General features: G+C 46.4%; 1 protein-coding gene across 1 annotated transcript in view; it reads left to right on the plus strand.

Annotated features, from left to right (window-relative positions):
• LOC144145661 (acetylcholinesterase-1-like) overlaps positions 1–20,689 on the plus strand; it is a 46,625-nt gene extending 25,936 nt beyond the window's left edge. Inside the window, exons 7-9 of the mRNA XM_077677330.1 lie at positions 13,310–13,615; positions 15,900–16,057; positions 18,677–20,689. Coding sequence (XP_077533456.1) covers positions 13,310–13,615; positions 15,900–16,057; positions 18,677–18,854 — 642 coding nt within the window. The 3' untranslated portion in view covers positions 18,855–20,689. The remainder of the gene's footprint in view (positions 1–13,309; positions 13,616–15,899; positions 16,058–18,676) is intronic.
• The last annotated feature ends 2,643 nt before the right edge of the window (positions 20,690–23,332 follow it).

Genomic DNA, 23,332 nt, shown 5'->3' on the forward strand with positions numbered 1-23,332 from the left:
AGAAATATTCTAACGCACTGGGGAAATGTTCGCTTTCAATTTTAGCAGAGTTCAGGCAACTGCGGAGCGACTACACGTGGTCATGAGATCACAAGGTCAGGTTAAAAATAAAAGAAGGAATAAACACGCAATGGATGAAGGTTCACTTTGAATTGAGCAAAGTTCAGGAAACTGCGGAGCGACCACGAGCAATCATAACATTTTGACAGCCAACCTAGTAGTCACGGTGAACACAGCCCCGAAATGTTCACTGGGACGCCACTAACAGTTTGAGAGCGCAAAGGTAACGGTCACGGTCCTGTAGCACATGTCGAATCTATGCTCGGCACTGTTAAAGTCTGTGAACTAGGCCTGAACTGCGAAGGAAGCTTAGGAAGGCCCTTGTCGCACGTGAAGCCATGTTTGCGCATGACCAGGGGCCAAGCACATCACTCAACGTAAGACACGATGTCGGTAGCCTCCCCAAAGTCACTGTCAAGGAGCGTCTTGGTTCGTCATATCGTTTGCACACACATACGACATAGTAAATATCTTCGGGACAGTTACAGTCCGGACAGAAGGGTGAGCTGGTCTGCTGAAGCTTGAAAAGAAAAAGGCGAGTGTAGGCGACGTTCAGGCGTATGCGGTGTATTACGGCTGCGTCGTGTTTGGTGAGATCAGAGGGCAACTTGAAAGTACATTCTGGGTCGACAGAATAAAGCGGAGTATAGCGACGTGAAGGATCCATTCATATTGAAAGCTGTACCTGCCGCGCAACACGACACGCAAGTGCGGCCGCATCCTTCACAGAGAACGGTATTGCCGCAGTAGGCACTTGGCAGAAGTGAGAGACAATGAAGACGCCCTCCGGCGGATACAAAAGGCTGACCCGAAAGCACCACAAATTGAAAAGGCGATGAGGTTGCAATCGCGCCTTCCCTGTAGAATCAACCAAACAGCCTATCGGTGGCTATTATTCTGTGCGGCCTCTTCAATCTGTTTACACTGTAAACACATTCAGACTAATCTCGTATTAACATGTTACGCTAATTCGAAAATTTTGGACAGCGTAAAGGTACGGGTACAGTAGCGGCGAGTTGCCTTGCCGGCGCACCATAGGGCGACAGCAGCATGGCGCCGCACCGCTGGTTAATGCCACACCAACTTGCCATTGTGGTGAAACGTGGTCCATAGCAGACTTAGGTTTTAAGTACAGAGTTGTGTAAGCTTGCAGTTCCGCCGTCGAGAATTACCAGAAAAGTCAGCGCACGTGAGCTGCGCCTCGTGAGGAGTGCCCGGCGTCGTCCAGGCTTTCGCGTGAGCTTGCTCCACGTAAGGAGCTTGCAAAAACATACCGCGAAAAATACCGAGCACCCGTAACCGTCCGCACCGCCCTGGCGTCGGTGAGCTGGGCCGTCGAGAACACACTGCCCGGCGTTCGTGGCGTGATCTCACGGGTGCTTTCGTACTCGCCTGTTCCCGTGCCTTCGCGTGTGTGCGTTCACCGCACACATGGCGACTTCAGGAAGCCCTTTGCCGCGGGTTATAGCGTGTGTTAACGAGGTCCACTTTGGGAAAGATGTCAAAGCCTCCGGAAAAAAAAGGATGCGGGCCTTCCAGTCATAAAGACCTTTCAGCGAACGGTTCGGAAATCAATGTGAGTGGCCAAATTTGAGTGTCCGGCGAAGGGAGAGAGGTCGCCAGGTCTCCTGTTTCTTTAGCCCTGCGCCACTTCTGCAAGCTGCGTCATTCCTTTTGTCAAACTTATGTTTTCATTTGCATTGCGTAGACTGGTTGACATTAACACAGTGTTTATTGTTCATCCGGTAAAAAAGCACCATGCGGCATTTTAGTTTGCGTGATTGGATGATACAGAAGATTAGAAATCAAACCGGTTTCGGTTCTGGGCAACAACATGCTTGGCATCAGATGTTATTGGTATTTGGGCATTCCCGATATCGTAGGAATCGGCATGCCACTCTTCGGGCACGTTGTCGGCTATAGAATGGGCCAGATAAGCCTTCCACCGTCACTTTAAATTCTAACCCCCACTAGCCGAGGCCTACGCTGTGCCTGTGGCATAGCAGTCTCTGCGTCATTGGAGACGCTCAACTGCGAGGTGCTCCTGTGCAACTTTTGGAGCTTGCCTGGCTCGTCCGTGTGACATAACATGCTTGTTTGCACCGGCCCGAGTTGGCTTTGTGGGCACTGTCTCCGGAAGCAGTCGGGGCTTACGTCAACATTATGCCAACGAGAACTTGCCAGCTCGTCAGTGTCAGTCTGCAAGCGATCTGTAAACTCGCTAGTGGAGCAATGAATGTGGCATCAAAATAACGAAGTCAACGTCTTATGTGCGTTTGTCTATGTTCTCCCCGGAATACGAGTCAGGCAGCCAATCCGTCTCCAGTGTCCTCTTATCTAGGACATTTTCGGGCCTTGATGTTCACTGCTTTCCGTCGCACGGGAGTCCCACCACCAAAGCCTTCACGACCGATGCTGCGTCCCAGCCGCCTGTTTGAATCCCGTGGTTTCCTTAATTAGAGCGACCACCGAGCTGTCCTTGGCGGAGCTTTTTCAGCTGCCCCGATTTTGAGGAATTTGGGGGCAGGAAAATTCCTTTGGACACAGTACTTTCGCCCGCTCTACGAAACGCACGGCCTCTCGACCCGTGTTTCATAATGGCAAGGACAAACACACTTGCTTCGCTGGCGTCGCACTGCTCCCCCCAAAAAGTCAGGTGGCAGAAAGATACAGAAGCGGGCACGAATTCGTGACTGCCGATTGTTTTACCTTAGCGATATCTAAATTCAAAACAAGGCGAAGGGCCCTGAAGTATTCAGCACCAAATAGATATGGCGAAATTTTTGTTCACTGCGTGCCGTGTTCTACTAGGTAGGTGCTAGTTTTCTGCCTTAGCCTTTAAATAGTGTGTGGCGCGAAAATTCCCCCACATATGCGAATTCCTCCCATGTTTACTGATGTACGTCGTTTGCGATCACATTGAACGTATTCGTCCGTCACCCCAAATGTTCTTTCAAGACACGTAAATTCTTTAAAGAGACCCTGGAACACTTTTTTCAACTTTTTTTGAAATCTATATGTTTGCAGAGCGTAGTCACCCAACACACTCAGTACTTAGATAAGGGGGTCGCAAAGTACCTAAGCAAAATAACTGATGCATGCCCATCAGATAACTTGGAAAGTCCCTCAAAAGATTTTTCTCTCTTCCCTGTTCGTCACGTGCTTCGACCTCCAGAATTACGTCACTAAGGCCATGTAGCGCAGTTGGCCGGTTTTCCTTCAGTTGCAGCAGTGAACGCTTTTTGATAGCAACTTTTTTTATTCAGATATCATAAAGGCCCCGAAAATCTATACATGGGGGGGGGGGCAATGTGTTGGATACATTTCAATTCAAGAGCGAACACCGTCAAGAGCAGGCATGTAACAGGAAAAGGTAGAAAAGCAAACAAAAAAGTAAATGAAAAAAATACAAACCAAGCGCACATAGCACGTGGTTCATGGCTCTGATAATTTTAGCTATCTATATATCAAAATCGCTTCAAATGGCTTACAAACGCATCATGATTATGAATTGTGGGAATATCTTCTGGTAATTAATTCCAATGAAAGATGGCCAAGAACAACGGGTATTTACGAAGAAGATTAGTATGGGCAAACAAGGGGAGGACTTTGAAAGGGTGATCTTTAGGTGGAAAATGCGATGTGCAGGTTTGATATCTGATGCAGCAAATGACGACGCACTATGATAAAGCCGATGGAAGTGAGATAGTAATGCTAGTGTTCTTCGTTTTTCGAGGGAGGGCAGCAGTAGAGATTCTTTACTGGCAGTTATGCGAGATGTGAGGGAATAGTTCTTAGTTATGAAGCGTGCCGCTTTATTTTGCAAGGCCTCCAGTCTGTTTGTAAAGTAGGCCTGGTTTGGGTTCCAAATAATGGACGCGTACTCAAGTTTCGAGTGAGGTAATGTAGTATAAGCTAAAATTTTGTTGACTGACTAGCTAAATACAAATTTCGTTTGATGAAACCGAGTGGTATACTTGCCTTGGAATTTATAGCACCAATATGTTAATTCTACGAAAGGTTGGGCGACAAATAGACACCGAGAAATTTGAGCGCAGAAACTTTTTCGATCACTGTGTTATTAATACAATACGAATTTAGGTGCATGTTAGTAGACCTGGTAAATGTCATAGCTTTTGTTTTGGAAGCATTTATTTGCATTTGCCAATCCTCGCACTAGTTAACAATATTATCCAGGCCGGTCTGTAAAGCATTAGAATCTTCATAGCTGTTAAATTTTCTGTAAATAACGCAATCCTCGCCGAATAACCGAACATTAGAACCTAAGTTATTGCTTACGTCATCAATGTAAACAAAGAATAAAATTGGTCCAAGTACAGAGCCCTGAGGCACTCCTGATTTGACTTCTGTTAAGGGGGAATAGTTGTCATTTACTGAAACGCGTTGATACCGCTTGGTTAAAAATGTTGCAATACAATTGAGAAAGCTGCTCCTTACGTTAAGCCGGGCAAGTTGCATCATTAGGCCTTTATGAGGTACTTATCAAATGCTTTAGCAAAGTCGATGAATATGGCATCAATTTGGGATGAGTCTAGTATTGGGCTAGTTGGTGATACATCTTGACAACACAGAGCAACAGAAAACAAAGACTTAAGCTGAGGCACACAGGACGAGCGCTGACTTTCAACTGAACTTTTATTACAGAAACAAGAATAATTATACACACGCATGCACACACCTACGATGAAACATTGGACACGATAGGTAATCTATATCAAATGTGCAAGAAACATTGCATTCAAAACAAACCACAATATTATTATCAGCCCGCCCGCACTCAGCAAGAGTGAGATGGCAAGCTAGGTTGCTCCGTTACACACGTGTAGATACTCAAGTTCCTTTGTGGAAAGGGCAATGGAAGGAGCGCTGACACAATCATCGCCTATCCTGCTGATTTCCGCAGTCTCCACATTTTTCCTTGTCGACTGGTCACAATGATGCTGAATGACCTTGCATTCGTCAAATTTTGGAGATCATTTCTCGGTGGTGCCCTTGCCATGTCGGTAGTGTATGTCTAGGTGCCCTCTCACACTTTTGTGGACGTTATTACTGTGTCCTCTCAGCCTTGTGTTCAGACACCTGCCCTTTTGGCCAACGTACCTTTTGCCGCATGACAACGGAATCTCAAAGACTACCGACGTTGTGCATGCGACAAACTTCGTTTTGTGCTCGATGGAGCATTTGTGGGGTTCCTGTTTTGGGAGGTAGGTCTTTTTGCAAAGGGCCAGCAGTTTTCGAGGGGCTGAAACACTACTTGCACATCAGCGGGATTCCCTCTGTTTTAGCCTATGGGCTACATCATGTATTTAGGGCATCACCGCGTCCTTTCTCTTTGTTTTTTCCGGAATGGCCCTGGCCTCACCCTCGATCTGGCGGCAGTTTTGCTTGAACACCCTCAAAATTTGTTCAGCCACAGCCGTTGGAGCTGTTGCGTGTACGTAAAGTTCTACGTTACGTCGACGATGGTTTAGTGTTCATAGATGGCGTGGGGGTTTCCGCTGGCAAGAGCGTTGCAGAGGTGTGAGGAGTATTCGAGAGGTGTTTTCACCCGTTGAAGTTGACGCACGAAATGCCGGAGGAAAACACTTTGAGGTTTCTGGACCTGAGGCTTCCTTTTCAGACGATCACGTTTGTTGGCAGTATGAGCCACGCAGTAATAAGCCACTTCTTCCATTTTCATCTGGTCACTCTAATCTGGTGAAAAGCGGTATTGTAAAGATGTGCTTGCTCAATGCCCTAAAAAGATCATGCCCCCACAGGAAGAGAGATAGCATCTAATTACAGGGAGCACGCCTGCACAGCTCTGGCTACCCACTTCACGTGGTGACGTCTGTGGCTGAGCAAATTTTGAGGGTGTTGAAACAAAACAGCCGCCAGAGCGAGGGTGAGGCCACGGCCATTCCGAAAAAAAGTAAGAGAAAGGTCGCGGTGATTCCCTACATACATGATGTAACCCATAGGCTTATGAAAATAGGAAATGCCGCTGATGTGCAAGTACTTTTTTCAGCCGATCGCAAACTGGTGGCCTTTTGCAAAAAGACCTACCTCCCGAAACAGGAACCCCGCAAATGCTCCATTGAGCACAAACCTAAGTTTGTCGCATGCACAACGTCGGTAGTCTCTCAGATTCCGTTTTCATGCGGCAAAACCTACATGGGCCAGACAGGTAGGTGTCTGAACACAAGGCTCAGAGAACACAGTAATAACGTCCACAAAAGTGTGAGAGGGCACCTAGGCATACACTGCCGAGATTGCAAGGGCACCACCGAGAAATGCACTCCAAAATTTGAAGAATGCTAGGTCATTCAGCATCATTGTGACCAGTTGACAAGGGAAATTGTAGAGGCTGCGGAAATCAGCAGGCTAGGCGATGATTGTGTCAGCGTCCCTCCATAGCCCTGTCCACAAAGGAACTTGAGTATCTACACGTGTGTAACGGAGCAACCTAGCTTGCCAGCTCAATGTACACACACGTGCTGAGTGCATGCGGGCTGATAATCATATTCTGGTTTGTTTTGAATGCAATGTTTCCGGCACATTTGATATAGATTACCTATCGTGTCCAATGTTTCATCGTAGGTGTGTGCATGCGTGTGTATAAATATGGCTTGTTTCTGTAATAAAAGTTCAGTTGCAAGTCAGCGGTCGTCCTGTGTGCCTCATCTTAAGTCTTTGTTTTCTTTTGCGCTGTATTGTTAAGATTGGGATGAGTCATCAACGGCCTGATGTAGGTCGGTGACAAGCTTAAATAATTGGGTTTCGCATGAACCCCCTCGAAGAAATTCATGCTGATGAATATAAAAAACGTATTGCTTTGTAACATATATCATAACGGCTGATGATATGATGTGTTCTAGAATTTTGCATAGTACGCTTGTTAAGGAGATCGGTCTATAATTTGAAAGTTCTGATCAGTTGCCAGATTTAAATACGGGAACAACGCGTGCGATTTTCCATTCATGTGGAATGATACTGGTGTCGAGTGACTGTTAAAAAATGGCGGCTAAGATACGACATATAACTGGTTTAGTAATTTTGAGCAGTTTCGTACAAATGTCATCGGGTCCTGGGGCGGAATTATTTGAAAGTCGATCAATAGCGCATTCAATGTCTTCCGGTGTGATGGTAATGCCACTCCTAAAAGCCGAAATAGAAGCTGGTTGGAGTTCAAGTGGTACCGGGCTTTCATCTGTGAAAACAGCTAATAAAAAGAGTGAAGTTTGGTCGCAACCTCGGATGGGAAAAGTAAGTCGCCTTCTTTGACTACATCTATACTAACTTGTGAGTCCCGTTTGGGATTGATTATATTCCAGAATTTTCGATTGATTTTTTAACATGCTGACAATATCATTATTGTAAAATTTTTATTTGGAATCTTGAAATAAATATTTGCAGTTTTTTTATGCTTCGCGATAGCGTTCCCGATCACCATCCGAGTTAGAGGACTTGCCTTTTGAGTACATGCCTTTCTGCTTATTTATTGCTTTTTTTACGTGTGACCTAAACCATGTGCTATGAGCTGATGAAATGATTTTGACCTTGGGAATGTGCTAATGCTTAAGTTCGATTAGTTTGTTTTAAATGCAGAGCATTTCTTTAACTCACGATGTCACCCGGCGTTGTCGTGCCTCGGCGTCCGCAACAGCCGTTCCAGGTGCGCCCTCTCCCCCACTCCTCCTCTCCCGCATCACGCCACCGTCCTCGCTCTCAACAACAGGTCCGCACCCCTCCCCCTCACTATATTAAAAATAATACTTACCGGCGCCTGGTTTCGATCCCACGACCCTGCGGGCGGAACGCAAGGTACATGGTGCTCTACCCACTGCGCCACAAAGCCGACACAGAATGGAAGGCTACGAACGCTCCTTATATATCTTTGACTCATTCAAACTACGTCAAGAAGCTGCTGATACACAGCAATAACTACCTGTGGGCGGAACGCGAGGTACATGGTGCTCGTACCACTGCGCCACAAAACCGACACAGAATGAAAGGCTACGAACGCGCCTTATATCCTTAACTCATTCAAACTACGTCAAGAAGCTGCTGATACAACGCATTCACTACCACCAACTCCCCAAACACTAAACGTTAATGTAATACACCCACCCCCTATGCAACGCATTTACTCGAGTCCCCCTCGCGGGGAGATGGGCCCTCTTTGACACAGATCCAGTTAATATTACATAGCGGTTACACACTGTGCATAAAAATTCAACGCAAAAAGATAACTCTTCGAGGATCATCAACATTTCGACGTGCGTAATTGTAGATTGTTTTTTTGGGTGCCCAGGTTCGTTATGTTTTAATGAATATTCACAGTGGAGAACATGGTGATCACTAATAGATTCCAAAACACGAACAGTCATTTTTTCCGGCTCGGCTATTATTACCAGATCAAAATTGCATCGCCACGTGTGTATTCACCAACCATTTGTTGCAAATCAAATAAAGAAAGCACATCTAAAAATTCCTTCCATTCTTTCTTTCTTGTGCCCCCCAGGGGTGTGTAGGATTGCCAATCGATTGCATGCTAATTAAAATCACCACCTAGAATGATTGTTGATTCTGGGTATTTGTCCTTGATAGCACTTAAAGAATGATTTAAATTTTCCACGAATTCTTGAGAGGAATCGGGCGGGCGGTAACACACCCCGACGGCACAAGTTACAGAACGGCACATCTCAATCAGAACCCACAAAATATCTTTATCGGGGCTCGTTGAAACAACGCGTGCACGAAACGTATTTTTTACGGCCACTACCACCCCACCACCGTGTGCTACCACTCGATCTCTCCTGAATATATTAAATGCATTAGAGAGTGACAGTTCGGTATTGTTAATGCCGGGAGTCAACCACGTCTCTGTGCCCAGAATAATGTCTGCCGAACATGATTCTACAAATGCACATAACTCATCTTGCTTTGGGAGCATACTACGAAAATTGCACACTAAAGGTAATAAATTCTTTGCTACATTAACGGTTTTATGTCAGTCACCATTAGCATCATCTTCCCCTTCTGGACTAGCCACTCTCTGTGTAGGTGGCATGCTTGCCGTAGCTTCTTCGTGCCTTGGAAGACAGACTATCTCATTTTTTGCTGAGTGGAATGAAAAACACTTGTTTCCGAGAGGAAGTTTATCAAAGACAACCCTGTACTTCTCATCTTGGGTACGCTTCTCACGACCGAAGTCTCGCAGTTTTTTTCTCAGAAGTTGTAATCGTCGCGAGAAGTCTTCCTCAATTCATACGCGAAGTTCCTTTAACTTATTTTGCTTAGAGGCGTTCCTTAGAATGTTGTTTTTATCTTTTTAGTTCCGCAATTTTATCAAAATTGGGCGACTTTGTTGTGGTTTGGACCGGTCCACCCTGTGCGCTCGCTTGATTTCCCCTGCCTGAATGCCTAAATGTGTGGACACGAATTCCGTAACCAAACGTTCTTTGTCTGCCCATTTTTGATATGGTTCCTCGGGAATTCTCTTGAAAATCAGGTTCTTTATTCGCCTTCGGTTATCCAAGTCGTTGACTACAAATTCGGTTTGTTCTGATTGTTTAGTCTTAATGGTCTGCACCTGTACCTGGGATTGTTGAATGGCTTCGTTAACACAGGTGACATCCTGACTCAGGTTGTCAATTGCGCTTAGTTTGCCTTCCACTTCACTGAGCTGCCTTTTAATGTCGGTAACGTTCGGTTGAATGTCCTTCAGCTTCATTGACGTGTCCTTGTGAAATATTTCATTTTACTGTGCTAGGTCTTTTAGGGGAGAAATAACTTGGTCTATTTTTTCTGGATCAGGGTTGGTCTCAACATCTCCCGCGCCGATTATCAAATGGGCCACACCGAACGGAACCAAGAAACACAGTCCTACAGAACACAACAATCAGCGAGTGAGGCAGGCCGTAACCACACTGGTGAACATGACGTCTTCAATTTACTACGTGCCATGAAACAACCAATCCTCGCACGGTACGCGGACAGATCAACACCCATAATTCATTACACTTAAATTGGGATTTGCAGCAAAAAGCTTGCAAGTGTTATTAAAGAGCTAGGCTTTCCACATTCACCTATAAGCATGAAAATAACGGCGTGAGCTGAGCCTTCTGCTGCAAATCCCGATGGTTCACTGTCGATGATCCTTTAAGTAGACGATCGGCATGAGGGCGCGGCGTGCGATGTCGCCCATAGTCGTCTGCGGCGCAGATTGCGGCGCAGATCACCAACGTGTGGGAGGGCCAAGACACGAGGCTGCTGGATGGCTGTCTGGGTGACTGCAATCAGCTTGCAGTGTTATCGGCGATAAAAGCGGCTTGCTCCACTGTGATGGCGGCGCCTATAAGCATGAAAATAACGGCGTGAGCTGAGCCCTCTGCCGCAACTTTAAAAAGAAAGCCACGAAAGCAAAGCATAAATAGAAGGTATAACTGGTGCGACGAGCAAATCACGCAGCGCCGCTCAGTGCTGGCGATAGCTATTGGCGGTGAGATGCTTGAGTGGCGCCTCCTGGATCTGACGTCGGCTGAGGGACTCGCGCCGCTGTCGTCTGCTACAGTCTGCGTGTGACGGGTATCAGTGCCTGTGCAAAAAACCACCCTATTTGATGCTTTAGTGCATTAAAATGCGTATTTCCGGTAATACACTTATTTTTGCCAGCTTCTGACAGACCTAAATGATTTTAAGCTATATCCTTCACAAGTTTGCAACACACGAGGAGAGAGAGAACAACTTTCTTCAGGGTATCGGTTAGAAGATCGTGTGTAACTCGTCCTTTCTAGCTTATTTGCAAGGTTCAGCACTCAGAGCTCCTCGATAAGTATTCAAAATGCGTAGGCTTCCCCACAGTATTTTTGAGATGCTCTTATAAAGACTCAACAGTCCAATGCTACGTACAAAGCAGCGGGCCCCTACAAGCGCATCGCACAGCAGGAAATAAAGCGGCTGCCTTCTATTTTTTTCGTAGTTGTTGACTTGCATAATATTAATGTTTTTTTTTGTGCCAACGCAATAATTTTTCTCCACCATCACAAACGTCTCATTAGTAGGGTTGGGGATGTTTGGGAGGATCACAAAAATGGTACGAATATATTCTTCAGGCTGTATGGCATACATTCCCTTCACAAATTGGCTTTCGTTATGGCTGCGTGCAAGAAGGGGCATATCCGGAGCGTGCGTTGTTTATTCACATTCAAATACAATTAAAAGGCTTGTGCTACGCCACCGCGATGGCACCCCAGGCAACGTTGTCCAGATTGTCCAGAATACACGAAGGGGGCTTTTTGCACTCCGAATTTCTATCGTAACCACCGTTATCATAACAAAGGGACTCGCAATCCTAACAATTATGACATGACTCGCTAACGAACGCAATAAAGAGTATACGTACTTATATTACAAGAATCGAAAACGATGAATATTTCCAAGCAGCTCTTTATTGTTTTCCAACCCCTCCAGGCGTAAAGAACAAATCCTGGCCTACTCGGGATGGCGTTATATGAATTGAAAAAATCATTCTTACTCTCTTGTCCTGGACTGAGGGCACAGCCCACTAATCAGCTCGATTTTACTGTTAAATAAAGTTTTCTCCTCCTGCTCTTACTCCTCCTCCTCTGGAGTGCGGTTTTTCCATAACGCATATCTGAATATTTGGAAGATATGGCTGTGGGAAATGTACGGAAATATCAGTCCAGGTCTGAACAAACATAGTGTTACTGTATCTTTACCATCTACGTGACTTGTTTTGCTCAATAAACCTCCATACCTCCATACAATAAACCTCCATACTGCTCAATATGCCTCCATACAAAAACCGACACGCGCCTACACACAGTGGGTAATTTGGAACTCAGTCTATGGTTCTTGCAGCCCGTAGTGCATGTCGGCATACTTTCGTGCCATGACAATGTAAAGTGATGTGATACAATGCTTTCGAGCGTTCGGCAAAGTTGCGAAAACGGTTTTACCTTACATATGATTACCGGGAAATCGTAATGCCTTCTGCCATAGCCGACAGCTCCGAAGGCCTGGAATATGTTTTCGTTTTGTATTTTCGCTGTTCCCGGTTACTAGCAGTTGGCTGTTCCCGTTGTTCGAAAGATTGCTTAATACAGAAGCTGACGCCTAGCTCCGACTCCTCGCGTTCCGCACAGGACCGGATTCGCAAGGATATGGGGCGACACCGGCAGTGTTTCTTCTGCAGCGGCATCCGAAACTATACTTTAACTGAAGCGTTGAGCTAGTGTATGCGACTTTAAGTCTGTTATTATGATAAAAAGTTACGCTCGCGCGAAATCTGGTTCAGATAAGCATCAGACGTCAACCGAGTGCAAAGAAACAGCAGGGAGAGTGACCCCGAGTGAAGCAGACGACAAATGCGAGAATCCCTAAGCCGACGTCACGGAGACGCGCTTCGCAGCGCCGCCCGTGGTCGCGCTCACCGCCAATAGCTTTCGCAGTGCTTCCAGTGGCGAAGGAATGACTGAAAGCGTTTATCGACAGTGTTCCATGGTATTTAGTTGTACCATCAGATTCACTGAAACGCAAACGGGATCAGTTTACAATAGTTGTGCTGGTCTGGAGCAAGAGCAGAGCTGTGGGTTGAGCTGGGAGTCGAGCAGAGCTTCGCCAGAAACTGACAGCGCATCCCAGGAGACGGGACCTCAGCCGTGCAAATCTGTTCTGTATGGCACTGTAAATCAAATACAATTTAGGTATGTAGAGTCCTTTATTCCGCAGCAATTGTCGTCACCCCTCAATTCGTCATCCTCCAACTGCACAGCAGCGTAGGGCAAATCCTCCTGTAACGCGTCCTCACCCTGGTAGACCTCCACTTCGCAAGCTGGTTTAGTTGCCGAGTTTATGTGTCGATTGGTTAGTAATGACTTGACAGATTCGTCCTCATCGTCTTTGGCTCAACGTACCCATGGCGTGCCAGTCGCTACACTGCGACTAAGACGTAGGCTGGAGCTCCTCATGTGGGGTAAGCCCACGCGCAAGGCTCGACGACGTCTAGCGGTCGCTGCCAGGCACGTGCTTACGTGCGCTCGGTATTTTATTTTTGCTAAAGCCACTGCGCGAAGCGTGTGCCGGGTGCCTCGAGTCGGACGCCAGTCAGTCGCTACGAAGCCCGTGCTCACATGCGCTCGGGGTTTTCTGTCTCAACCGGAAAGATTTCTGTCAGCTTAATCTGCTCTACTGTTAAATACGAAAGTACCTTTGGACTTTGCAGTTTCTACTTGGAACCGTCTCCAACGAAGGATCCCCGCTGGTGGAAATACTGCAACAGGAGGGAAGCGGGGACACGTCCGAGGACTACATGCGCGAGGCTGTTCGAAACCTGCTTGCTGCCTATGGCGTCAACCGCTCGGCCGCCCTGGTCGAGCTGTACGTGTCGCGATCACAGGACCGACCCTGGGCCCTCTCATGGGCCCACCGCCTTCTGGGGGACGTGCTCTTCGAGTGCCCTCTGCTCAGTTTGGCTGAGCACCTCAGTGCCAGGGGCAACCGCGTGTACGTCTACCGCTTTGACTACAAGGTGAGAAATCGCTGGGCTGCCTTATGGGCGCTGATCGCAGAACGAAAGGGTTGAGGAAGTGTATCCCTACATTTTTGGCGTTAGGAATCGCGCTCTTAGGTCAGGCGAACATGCGCCCTTCAGCATTCTTCGGCGTCGTCCTCCCGCGCCGTCTGCGTGCGCTCCCCACACCAACCATTTGGTCTCTCCGCACTGCTCGGCACACCATCCGACCACCTGCCACTTCCTCCACCAGCCTTGCTACTCTGTCCTTCTCGCCAACTGCCCCTCACACTACGACTTCACTGGACCCATGCTTCTTACTGTTCTGTCCTGGTGTCCTCTTTCGCCAATGCTTCATAGGAAGATTAGGAGATAGATAAGAAGAAGTTGCTCTAGAGGGCTATGCCACAAAGTGCGTGAAGTAGGCTTTGAACGCTCAAGACATAATAGCCTCTCCTACCGACTACCGGCCCATTAGCGTGAAATGGAACTGCAGATGCGGGAAAGCGGTTGCTATGTTCTTCCAGATAATTAAAAACATAGGAGGCGCCTTAGAAAAAATATTAATTGGAATAATATGGACAAGAAGCGAAAAACTGCGAGATATCCCAATTTTTTTTAATCAATACCACACTGCTTGAGCGTTGCCATGCCACCGCGGTTCCTTTTTGCACCGCAACACTTGACTATCAATCTCGCGATGTTTATTTGCTGATTTTATTTGTGAATTTACATGCGCACATGCCTCACGCTCGCATGCGCCTAAGTGTATCTCTTGGGCAGTTTATATATTACAAGGGGTCACAGAAACCCATTTTTCTGGGATCTGTATGCGGGAGTTTGATATTGAAGCCTAATTGATATTGATATTGATTTTGAAGCCTAAATTTGTTGAAGCAGTTGCAACTGCTTGTGTCTCCGCTCCGTATCTCTGTATCAACAGAATTGGCCATCGCTGCCCCCTGGAAAGCCGCTGTTGCCTTCTGTCCTACTTACCGTAACAGTGGTCATGATCCCATATTTCCTGCTCCTGCTTAAAAAAACTGGAACGTACCATGATTTTTAGTGGGTCCTCATAAGAACCGCTTCTGTTAAATCACCTTGTAACGCGATTGTACTTCAAAGCGAGTAACTACATGTTGACAATGTCAATGCTTCGAACTGTTAGGTGCGGAGCACCTTAGGACCGCACAATGTCCGTCCGCATCCGTGAGCATAGCATTTACAATCGCAAAAAATCACAGGGGCACCGGCACCGGCACCGGCAAGATTGGAGCCTGTGTCTGGAAGACCAGACAGAGTTAGTGTCAGTCACCTTACCCATTGGGTTACGGCCGTGAGTTAGCACCCGAGAGGCAAACGGCTTACTCCCTCGCCTGTAACAGTGCGGAGTACCTTAGTACCTCCCAATGTGTGTCCGCGTCGAATCGATTTGAACCGTGAGTTGCAGTTTCACTTAGTGAATAATCAAGGTGTAACTCACGGCTCCAATCGAATGACGGTCGGGGCGCTAATCGGTTATCACTCGGGGCGCAACTTGGATGTCATTTCGAGTCCACTTATTCCGCAGCTTCGCCATCATCCACGGAGTGGAGATGCTGGCATTATTTTCAATGTGCGTAACCTTGGAAGGCTGCATGTTTGGATGCGCTTACTAAGACCTTCATTACCTTCAGCCACCATTTTCCGCGGGGGAGAAGATAAAAAAATATTCAATATTTCTCACCTCTGTTCTATACCACTGTTTCCAACTAAATTTTAGTCGCTATGCAAGCCACCCTCTTCAAATAATCTGATCCATTATCGTGTGTATTCAAGTTCAAGTTCAAGTTCAAGTTCAAGTTTTTTTATTTAACTCGTGAAGATGTGGGTTGGCTCGAGCGAAAAGTGAAAGGAGTTTCACTTGAATAACCCCGAGCCCTCCAACCCAGGAGGTTTCCGAACATGGAAACATAAAGCTGTTAATTTATTGCACCTAGGCCTACCTGTAGCACACGCCATTGTACTGTGGACGCTTTGGACACATAAACATGTTTTTACGACTGGCAACAGTATTTCGGGTTATTATTACAACGTCAGAGTTATCAGGAATGAGCACATCGAAAGCAAGAAAAGTGAGTGATGCTCGTGTAGCGAACGAATCTAATTTCCCTTTTGTTACACACACAATGAACGTAAGAATACACATAAATATGACTGGCTGATTTGTGCCACTCCCAGTGCAACTGCACGATTACAAAGCCCTAATCTCCATGATATTACCTTCATCAGAGCGAACCTAACGAAAATTTTCCATCCACAGCCTACCTTTTCAAAACTCCCAAACGAGCCGGGGGCGTCTCGTCTGGAAGACTTGGAGTTCATCTTCGGAAAGCCAATGCAAGAGGCAGCTTCAACCAAGCAAGAGCGAAATCTAAGCGAATTCATGATGCAAGTATGGTCCACATTTATCAAGAACGGGTGAGCCCACAGCACTCATCTTATCTCTTCTCCCACTGTTGTTTTAGCGAACATCAAATGATGCGAACCTCAGCGCTAAATTAAACTGCCGAAAAGGAGGCCGTGGATGTCGTGAAAACATAGCCCGGCATGCTATACACCGCCGGATTGCCTTTTCCTGGAAATTGTGCACGCTGAACGACAAGTCGCGTATATAGGTGAAAGACAATTGTCACTTGAGTTTCCAGCATCCGCTGAGTTAACAATGCGGTGAGCCTGCTGAAGTTTCATCTGTGCATTTCTATCGGTTAACATCTTTTCTCGTCGGCCCTGCGGTATAATTTGTCTAACGGCGCAACCCCTCGTAGGCATCGCAATTAATTTTTTCCAGGAGGTGACTCTGACGCCGCAATTCGTAGTACCAGAAAACAAAGTAAAGAGGCAGATCGAGAGCTACACATGCGCGCAGCTTCCTCGTGAAATATTGCCATGGTTGAGCGCAGTTACGCCAAGTATTTTAACTCGGTCTGGTCAGTGTACACGCGCACGTTTCCAGCGCAAAAAAAACCACTCACGGATAAGCTGCGAACCCGTAGTTGACTTTGATGCTCCCAGTGCCTCTTTGCACAGTGTTCTGATTACGCGCATTCCCAATCTTTCCCCTGTCCTACTCTCCTCGACACCACTTCCCTTGGAACGAACAATCGTTTACAAGCGTATACTCCGTAGCGGAATGGTGCGCTGCCTTTAGCTTGGCTGAGGTTTAAGCCAGGTTGACGGAACAAGGCATTTTCTAGTTCTTCAACAGGGGAGAAGCTTAATCTCGAGTTCTGTCCATGGCTAACGTCGCTCAAAGCACTGCCCTTAACAGTGGATAGCGGGAAAGCGCTAGGAGAATATTGAATGAGGGGAAATGGCGAGGAGGTAAGCAGTCGACAAGCCGGTGTGGGGAGTGCGCGCCACACCCACAAAAAAAAAGCTTCCTGCCATGGGAAACAAACCTAGGTCTCCAGCGTTTTGCATCCTTTCGGCTTATGGCACTGTCGATTCATGGGGTTGCCTAAAAGGCGGTGTATCAAACTGTAGTGGATGAAAATGTTTGGCCCAGAGGCGTTAAGAAAAGTGTTGAGGAAGAGATGCGCTGACAACCAGGGGTCGGGAGTGCTCCACGGCACAGATATTCGTGTGGGGAGCCTCGCGTAGCGGATTGCATACGCCTAAGTGTGACGTAAGCTCTGACGTGCACGTGATCTCCTAGTTGAGAGAGACGGCGTGCGCTCAACGGCAACGGTGTATGATCTACTGATGAGATCGGCCGACCTAAGTAAAGTCAAGTTAAACCTACTAAAGACCAGCAGCTCCGCTGTTACCACAGCCTTCGCGTCTCAATTAGGAAGCCGGCCGAATGTTTTATCTGGAGTAATGGAGTTTCCACTCTACAAATGCCGTACGTCTGTTCGTGTTGTGTGCGAACTCCCGCAAACGTCTTACACTATTGCAAAATTCTCAATCGATTAAATTCGCCATGTAACGAAAAATCATGCACCCCTCCGTCTAACGGCGATGATGAATGAATGCGAAGCTTTCTCGGGATGGATTTTTTGGTTGACCAATCACACACTGCGAGTATATGCTACTCTGGAGCTACGCACTACTTTTCTAGAATAGCCGTGGGCCCAACGCCTGCCTAACTCCGTAGGCCTAACGCCTGGGTTTTTAGGATGTACGGCGCTAATCGGTACCTGCTGCGTGGCTGTGGCTTCGACCATGTCTAAATGGTGCAGTCAGATAGACTGCTTAATTTTTTGTAGGGTGGGGCACTTACGGCTTCCGGCTAAATATTTCCAGAAGCTTTCCATAACTCGGTAAATCACAACTTCGAATTTTTCGGCACGGAGATGCTGCACCGAATAGCCGACAGATAACACTAAATTTTGGACTTTTTCATGTGCATGTGAAGCCATGCGCGGGAGCAAGTGGATAGGGTGTGCACTTCTTGAAGCATTTAAACCCCTAAAAAAATGTTTTCAAAAAACAAGCACAGCAATGTTCGCTTTATACGACGTAGTTGGTCGGTGACGGCAGGTAGGCACATTTGTCGCCAGTTTTTCACAAGATCTTCCTATAAGAGCCCACACTGGTATTTGCTGGCAAATTAAACGACAAGTGCTTATTCAAAGTGCATACGAAGGAGATTCGATCTCGAACGGTGAAACAACACTGAAGAATAAAATTTGAAACTCCTGTTGTATCTTGTTTGGAAACATGTAGAAAACGGCTGTTGTCCTTATATAAAGATTATAAAATTTGCCGAGTCCCAGCTTTTGGTGCTCCTTAAGGAATTAATGTAGACACTTCCCGTCGTAATATTCTAGTAACGCGATAGTTTAGGCCAATTTCTGCTCCATTCAGCAAAACTTGACACTGCGAAATTAAGTGAACGAAAGACGCAGACTGGTGACACTGTCAAGTGCTTGTTCGTGTTTCCACTCTGCACCCTTCTTTCTGTTTTGAGAGCTTCGAACTTATGTTGCGTGTAATATTTTAACATTGAATTGTTTTTCGCTGTTTCGAACATTTTAACCCTATTCTTTGTATACGCTAATTTTGGTGTGTAATCTGCATTCCTTCTCTTTGAAGGTCGCTACCGAATGTAGGAGGTGAGGCTTGGCCGCTCTACTCAAGCTCTAACAAGACGCGCGTATCAATCCGCCTCCAAGGACTCCAATTGATTCCAGATGACGTCGGCATCAAGTGCGATGAACTCACCAAGTCGTTCTTGCCAGAACTGAATGTTAGTTCGAGAGAGCTGAAATAGTCTATACGTGGTTCTTGTTTTTGAAGTGTGCGATTCGCAAATTATGACATGCGGGCATCTCCATAGTTCCAGCATCGCAAGCTCATTTGAAAGGGCTATCTTAGGGTTTTTTTGCATACACACGCACAAGACATGCTATGCTTGTTAATCCGAGAAATTACAAATGCATTCGCGACGGTTTCAAAATGTTCTCTTCTGTGGTTATTGGTCATTCAATGTGAAAATATACAAGCCAAAGTTTAGCAAAACAAGGAATGCCCACAAGTCTGTTCTTTTATTTCCCTGGTAATGATTGAGTTTGTTCGCGTTTTACTCTTAGCGCCTCATACTGCCGCTTATTTAATGCCATCCCCACTGCAGCGGCAATGCACAACTTCTGTACCTATGAAAAGCTTGTGCAACTTATGCGGTGTACCAATTTTGTTGCGACCATTTTAGCCAAAACCTCCATTTGCCTTCTGAAATACGTTAAGAGATGTTCTCCGTAAAAATCTTTCTGTGGAGGGAAATAAAGTTAACGCTACAGTTACCAATAGCATGAAATGGAATTTCCCATTCGCACCGTTGCTTCGCCACCCCGCTGAGCTTCTCATAATGGCACGCAAGCTCAAGCACCACCGTTAAATTCGTCAATTGACCGTGATAGCCCAGCCAACCTTGCGTCTCCGTAATCGGTGCATCGATCATCAAGACTGGCATACTAATTTTGAGCTAGACCTAAAATACGCAACATCCTTGGCGGTGAGCGAATATTCGGACGCACAGATTTTAAGGATGCGGTAATTCTACTGGTCTAGTTGCTTCCAACACATACCGGAATCTAACGTGACAGTCCCATCCCATGTACCCTTCCTTGAACTCTCTACATTTTGTCACCTCTAAATTCACTATTACCTCTCTTGAAACTATTAGCTGGACTGTGCCAGGTACCCAGGTGGTTGTGCTGTATTAGAACGAATACGGAATGCGAGCGAAAGCTTTCAGAACTCGGTGGCCTTTCGGTGCTTGTATTCAACCCACCACAAAGATTTATGGCGGCGAACAAACTAGAAATAGTGTTTCATCTGAGACAGCTGTCAACTCACCCAGAGCGCAAACATGTGAGCGAGTTAGCGCGTTCTCATCGGCTGCATAACAGAAACACATCTTCAAAGAGAAACGTTTTTCAGTACTTCCACGTAGGAAGGATGGTTGTAAGCTGCTGACTCGCGAAGGCGTTTTTCGGCAACATTTTTATAGTTTTTACCATGCGGATCAGATTTCTCTAAATCTACCTCACCATAGGGTATGGTCACCAAAGGTTTTTCGCCTAAGGTGGTTTTTGCAGACGAGCTTTGCACGTTAGCGTCACCATATATTATGTATAGGCGCAGATATGAACTTTGTTTTAAAAGAACGAAGCTCACGTACACCAGATGTTGTGATATCAGATACACGAGTTCACCATAACAACTTCGGTTTGGGAGTGGATCCCAAATGCTTAACACTACCTATATTCGTTGAGATTGTGCTCCAAGAGAATAACACAATTGATTGTGACTAAGTATCGTATTAATAGGCCGGTGTACTCTTTTAAGGAAAGTTTTCCCGGAGTGGCTTCGGCGTATTTTTTAATGTACGCGAACGAGAACATCCGAGTCCCACAGTGCGGTTAAGCGCATGGCGTTGGACTGCACGAGGCGTTCCAAAACGAACGTCACGTTGTGAGCGTGGTCACCAATAAAATTTGACGCTTTCCATACACAATTTTAACCTCAAATTTATACGCCTCATCACTTGGATATGTATCCTGAATAGATTAGTTTAAAGTAAGCACTATTTTCAAAATAAGTTCAGCCAAAATAAAAGTGTCTGAACAGCTGTGTCGGTCTTTCTTGGGAATGACCATTCTCAGCGGTCAAGAGAAATAAAACTTTTTTATGCGTTTCACTTGATTTTTGTGTCACCTATATGACGTGGTCTAGCGACAGTCGGTGGTCCTCCGCCTTCACAGAGCGCGATCACTCATTATTTTCAAACACGATGTATTTTTGACCTCAGTCGGCGATACCGTAACAATAGTTACTACATAACTAACAATACCAGTCTGTCTAAAATTTAAAAACAAACAATGAGTAAACAGATGCGTATACTGCGGATATACGTCTCTAAAACGTACCGCAAAGGTCGCATGTTGGTCCTACCTAATCGCTCACGCACGCAATAGTCGTTACTGCCCTTTATAAATAAATAACACGCTATACTTCGTTTCTATGCGTACGCCCCCCTTGCCGCTCTTACCAGGCATTTTTTTATCACTACAATGTACAACACGTATGGTTGGGTAATTTTTCTAGCATGCGCGTTCTAATCAATCCATAGTTCACTGTGATTTAGTACACAAGGTTTGAGAGGCGCGCAGAATGTCACACAATGGGATAAAATTAGGCCACCTACATTTCCATAAAGATCCATTTTCAGCGACTCTCACGTCGATCAGCTCATTCCATGGCGTCCTGACGTGTTCCAATTCGCTCTTGCGCAATTGCGTTTGAGCTGGCGCTCAGGCGCTGTGTGGTAGGTGCCACGTTTTGCTTTGCTGATATGGTATAATCGGGCAGACCAAACACGCTCAACTGAAGGCGTGGTAGCTACCTACTGATAGGAAATGGCCTACGTTACGCTGTCGACGCCGCGGGCGCAAAACCTGCGCTCCACACAAGCTGCTATCTTAAAATTCTTCGAGGCTTGCCTTGCTAGCCAGATGCGGACATGTAAAGTCCGCGCCTGTCAAGATTTAACATCCGCGCCTGTCAAGATGTTTACCTACCCCTTTCGGCGTTTTCAATAAGTAAAAAGGCATCAGGACTCATTCATGCCGCTGTATCATGGAAGGCCTGGTGTACGGTTTTGACGCATTGAATGAGCGTCGCGCTTTCTGTTTGGGTCTCATTTCCGAAGCCGACGGCAACCGCTTCTGCCTTCGGCGTCTCAGCCCCCACAGCCATTCTAAAGTTCCTCCTCGGTGCATTATGCTTGGTGACATTTATTATGCGTTCCTGAGAGGCCAGTTGTTCACACTAACTGGTCGTGAAATCTTAGTTCGCCACTGCACGTTCACAGCGAAATGGTCGCCAGCACAGGCATGAGGTCTGGGCACCGTCCAATATTTTGAGCTCTGAAAGGAGTGTAAGGTGCCATATCACGCCACTAACAGTGCCTAGTATAGACTACGTTTACTTTACTTTGGTCGAAAGCTGTGAACAAACCTTGGGCGGCGTAAATTCTTGATGCTGCTGCGGCTATTTACGATACTAAAAATTCTATACAAAAATGAATGAAATGTACAGAAATTCATGTAAGTGACCCTCACGTTTGGTTCATTTTGTAGAGTACCATGTTCTTTGTCGCGTCTTATTCGTGGGCGGCACCCACCGCGGCAAATGTTTCATGCCAGTAAAAATAATTTCTATATACCCATGAAAATTTGATATCGCTCTGGGTGATGGATGACCGTTACTCACTGTTTTAAATAAACTAGCGATAGTACGTGACGAAACCGGTGTGGGCCACTATACTAGTGACTGTAATCAGTGTAACACGTGTTGAGGTATTTCTTCGTTGTCATGGTTAGGTGACAGTAGAGTTAAACACAATTAAGAAGTCAATACATGGACTGCTACCTTAGGCGTGTGGTTATAGCCGGGAACGCCTGTAATATAAAGCTACCATGGTACAAATTGTACCTGGACAGTGTGTTCAAACGACTGCTTACCGATGGCGGTGCAGCGAAAGCGCTACAATCCAACACTAAATGTGGCCTTGCGCAGAAGACCTATTCCCACCTATAAATTCCCCTGACCAATGGGTGGCCGCGTTGGCCCGATCAGTGCCGAGCTCAAGAAGGAGCTCTCTCCTCGAGCGGCTGCCGTCGTCGCGACCATTAAGACAGCGCCCACTGCGCCCAATTCTTCATGTCGATAAAAGTTATTTCTTTATTTCTCGAAGACCTCCCGACCTCCAGCGGTGGCTCTGGGAACCCCAATGCCGCTCCCTACTCGGCTTCCTTCAAGAGACGGGCGCCCATCTCTACTTTTAAATAACTTATTTTTATGCCATCGAGCATTCTATCGCAAAAAAACTACCGCTGGTACCCGACGCTGCCCGGTTGTGTCACTATAATAATGGCACCAATGATTATAACGCGTGTCAAGTTATTCAAGCGAAGCTTTCAGCCTTTCGCTGAAGTCATCTGTAGTCCACCTAAGAGTGCACTGCGGAAAAAGTAACTTTCCCTGTCGATGCTATGATTCTGGGTGAAAAATAAAACGCTTCGTGTGGTAACAATCGAGACAATTCCCTCAATTTATGAAGCCGATGTCTATCCGACTACGCCATGGCCATGTTTGGGCCGTTCAGCATTTGCTTCGGTTTCGTTGCAGGGGCGTTGGCTTTGGACTTTGGCTTAGTTACAGAGGACTTTGGCTTTCAACATTCAC

The sequence above is a fragment of the Haemaphysalis longicornis genome, unplaced genomic scaffold, assembly GCF_048455015.1.
Source record: "Haemaphysalis longicornis isolate Haplotype H1 unplaced genomic scaffold, Haemaphysalis longicornis Haplotype H1 scaffold_7, whole genome shotgun sequence".
Taxonomy (NCBI): Eukaryota; Metazoa; Arthropoda; class Arachnida; order Ixodida; family Ixodidae; genus Haemaphysalis; species Haemaphysalis longicornis.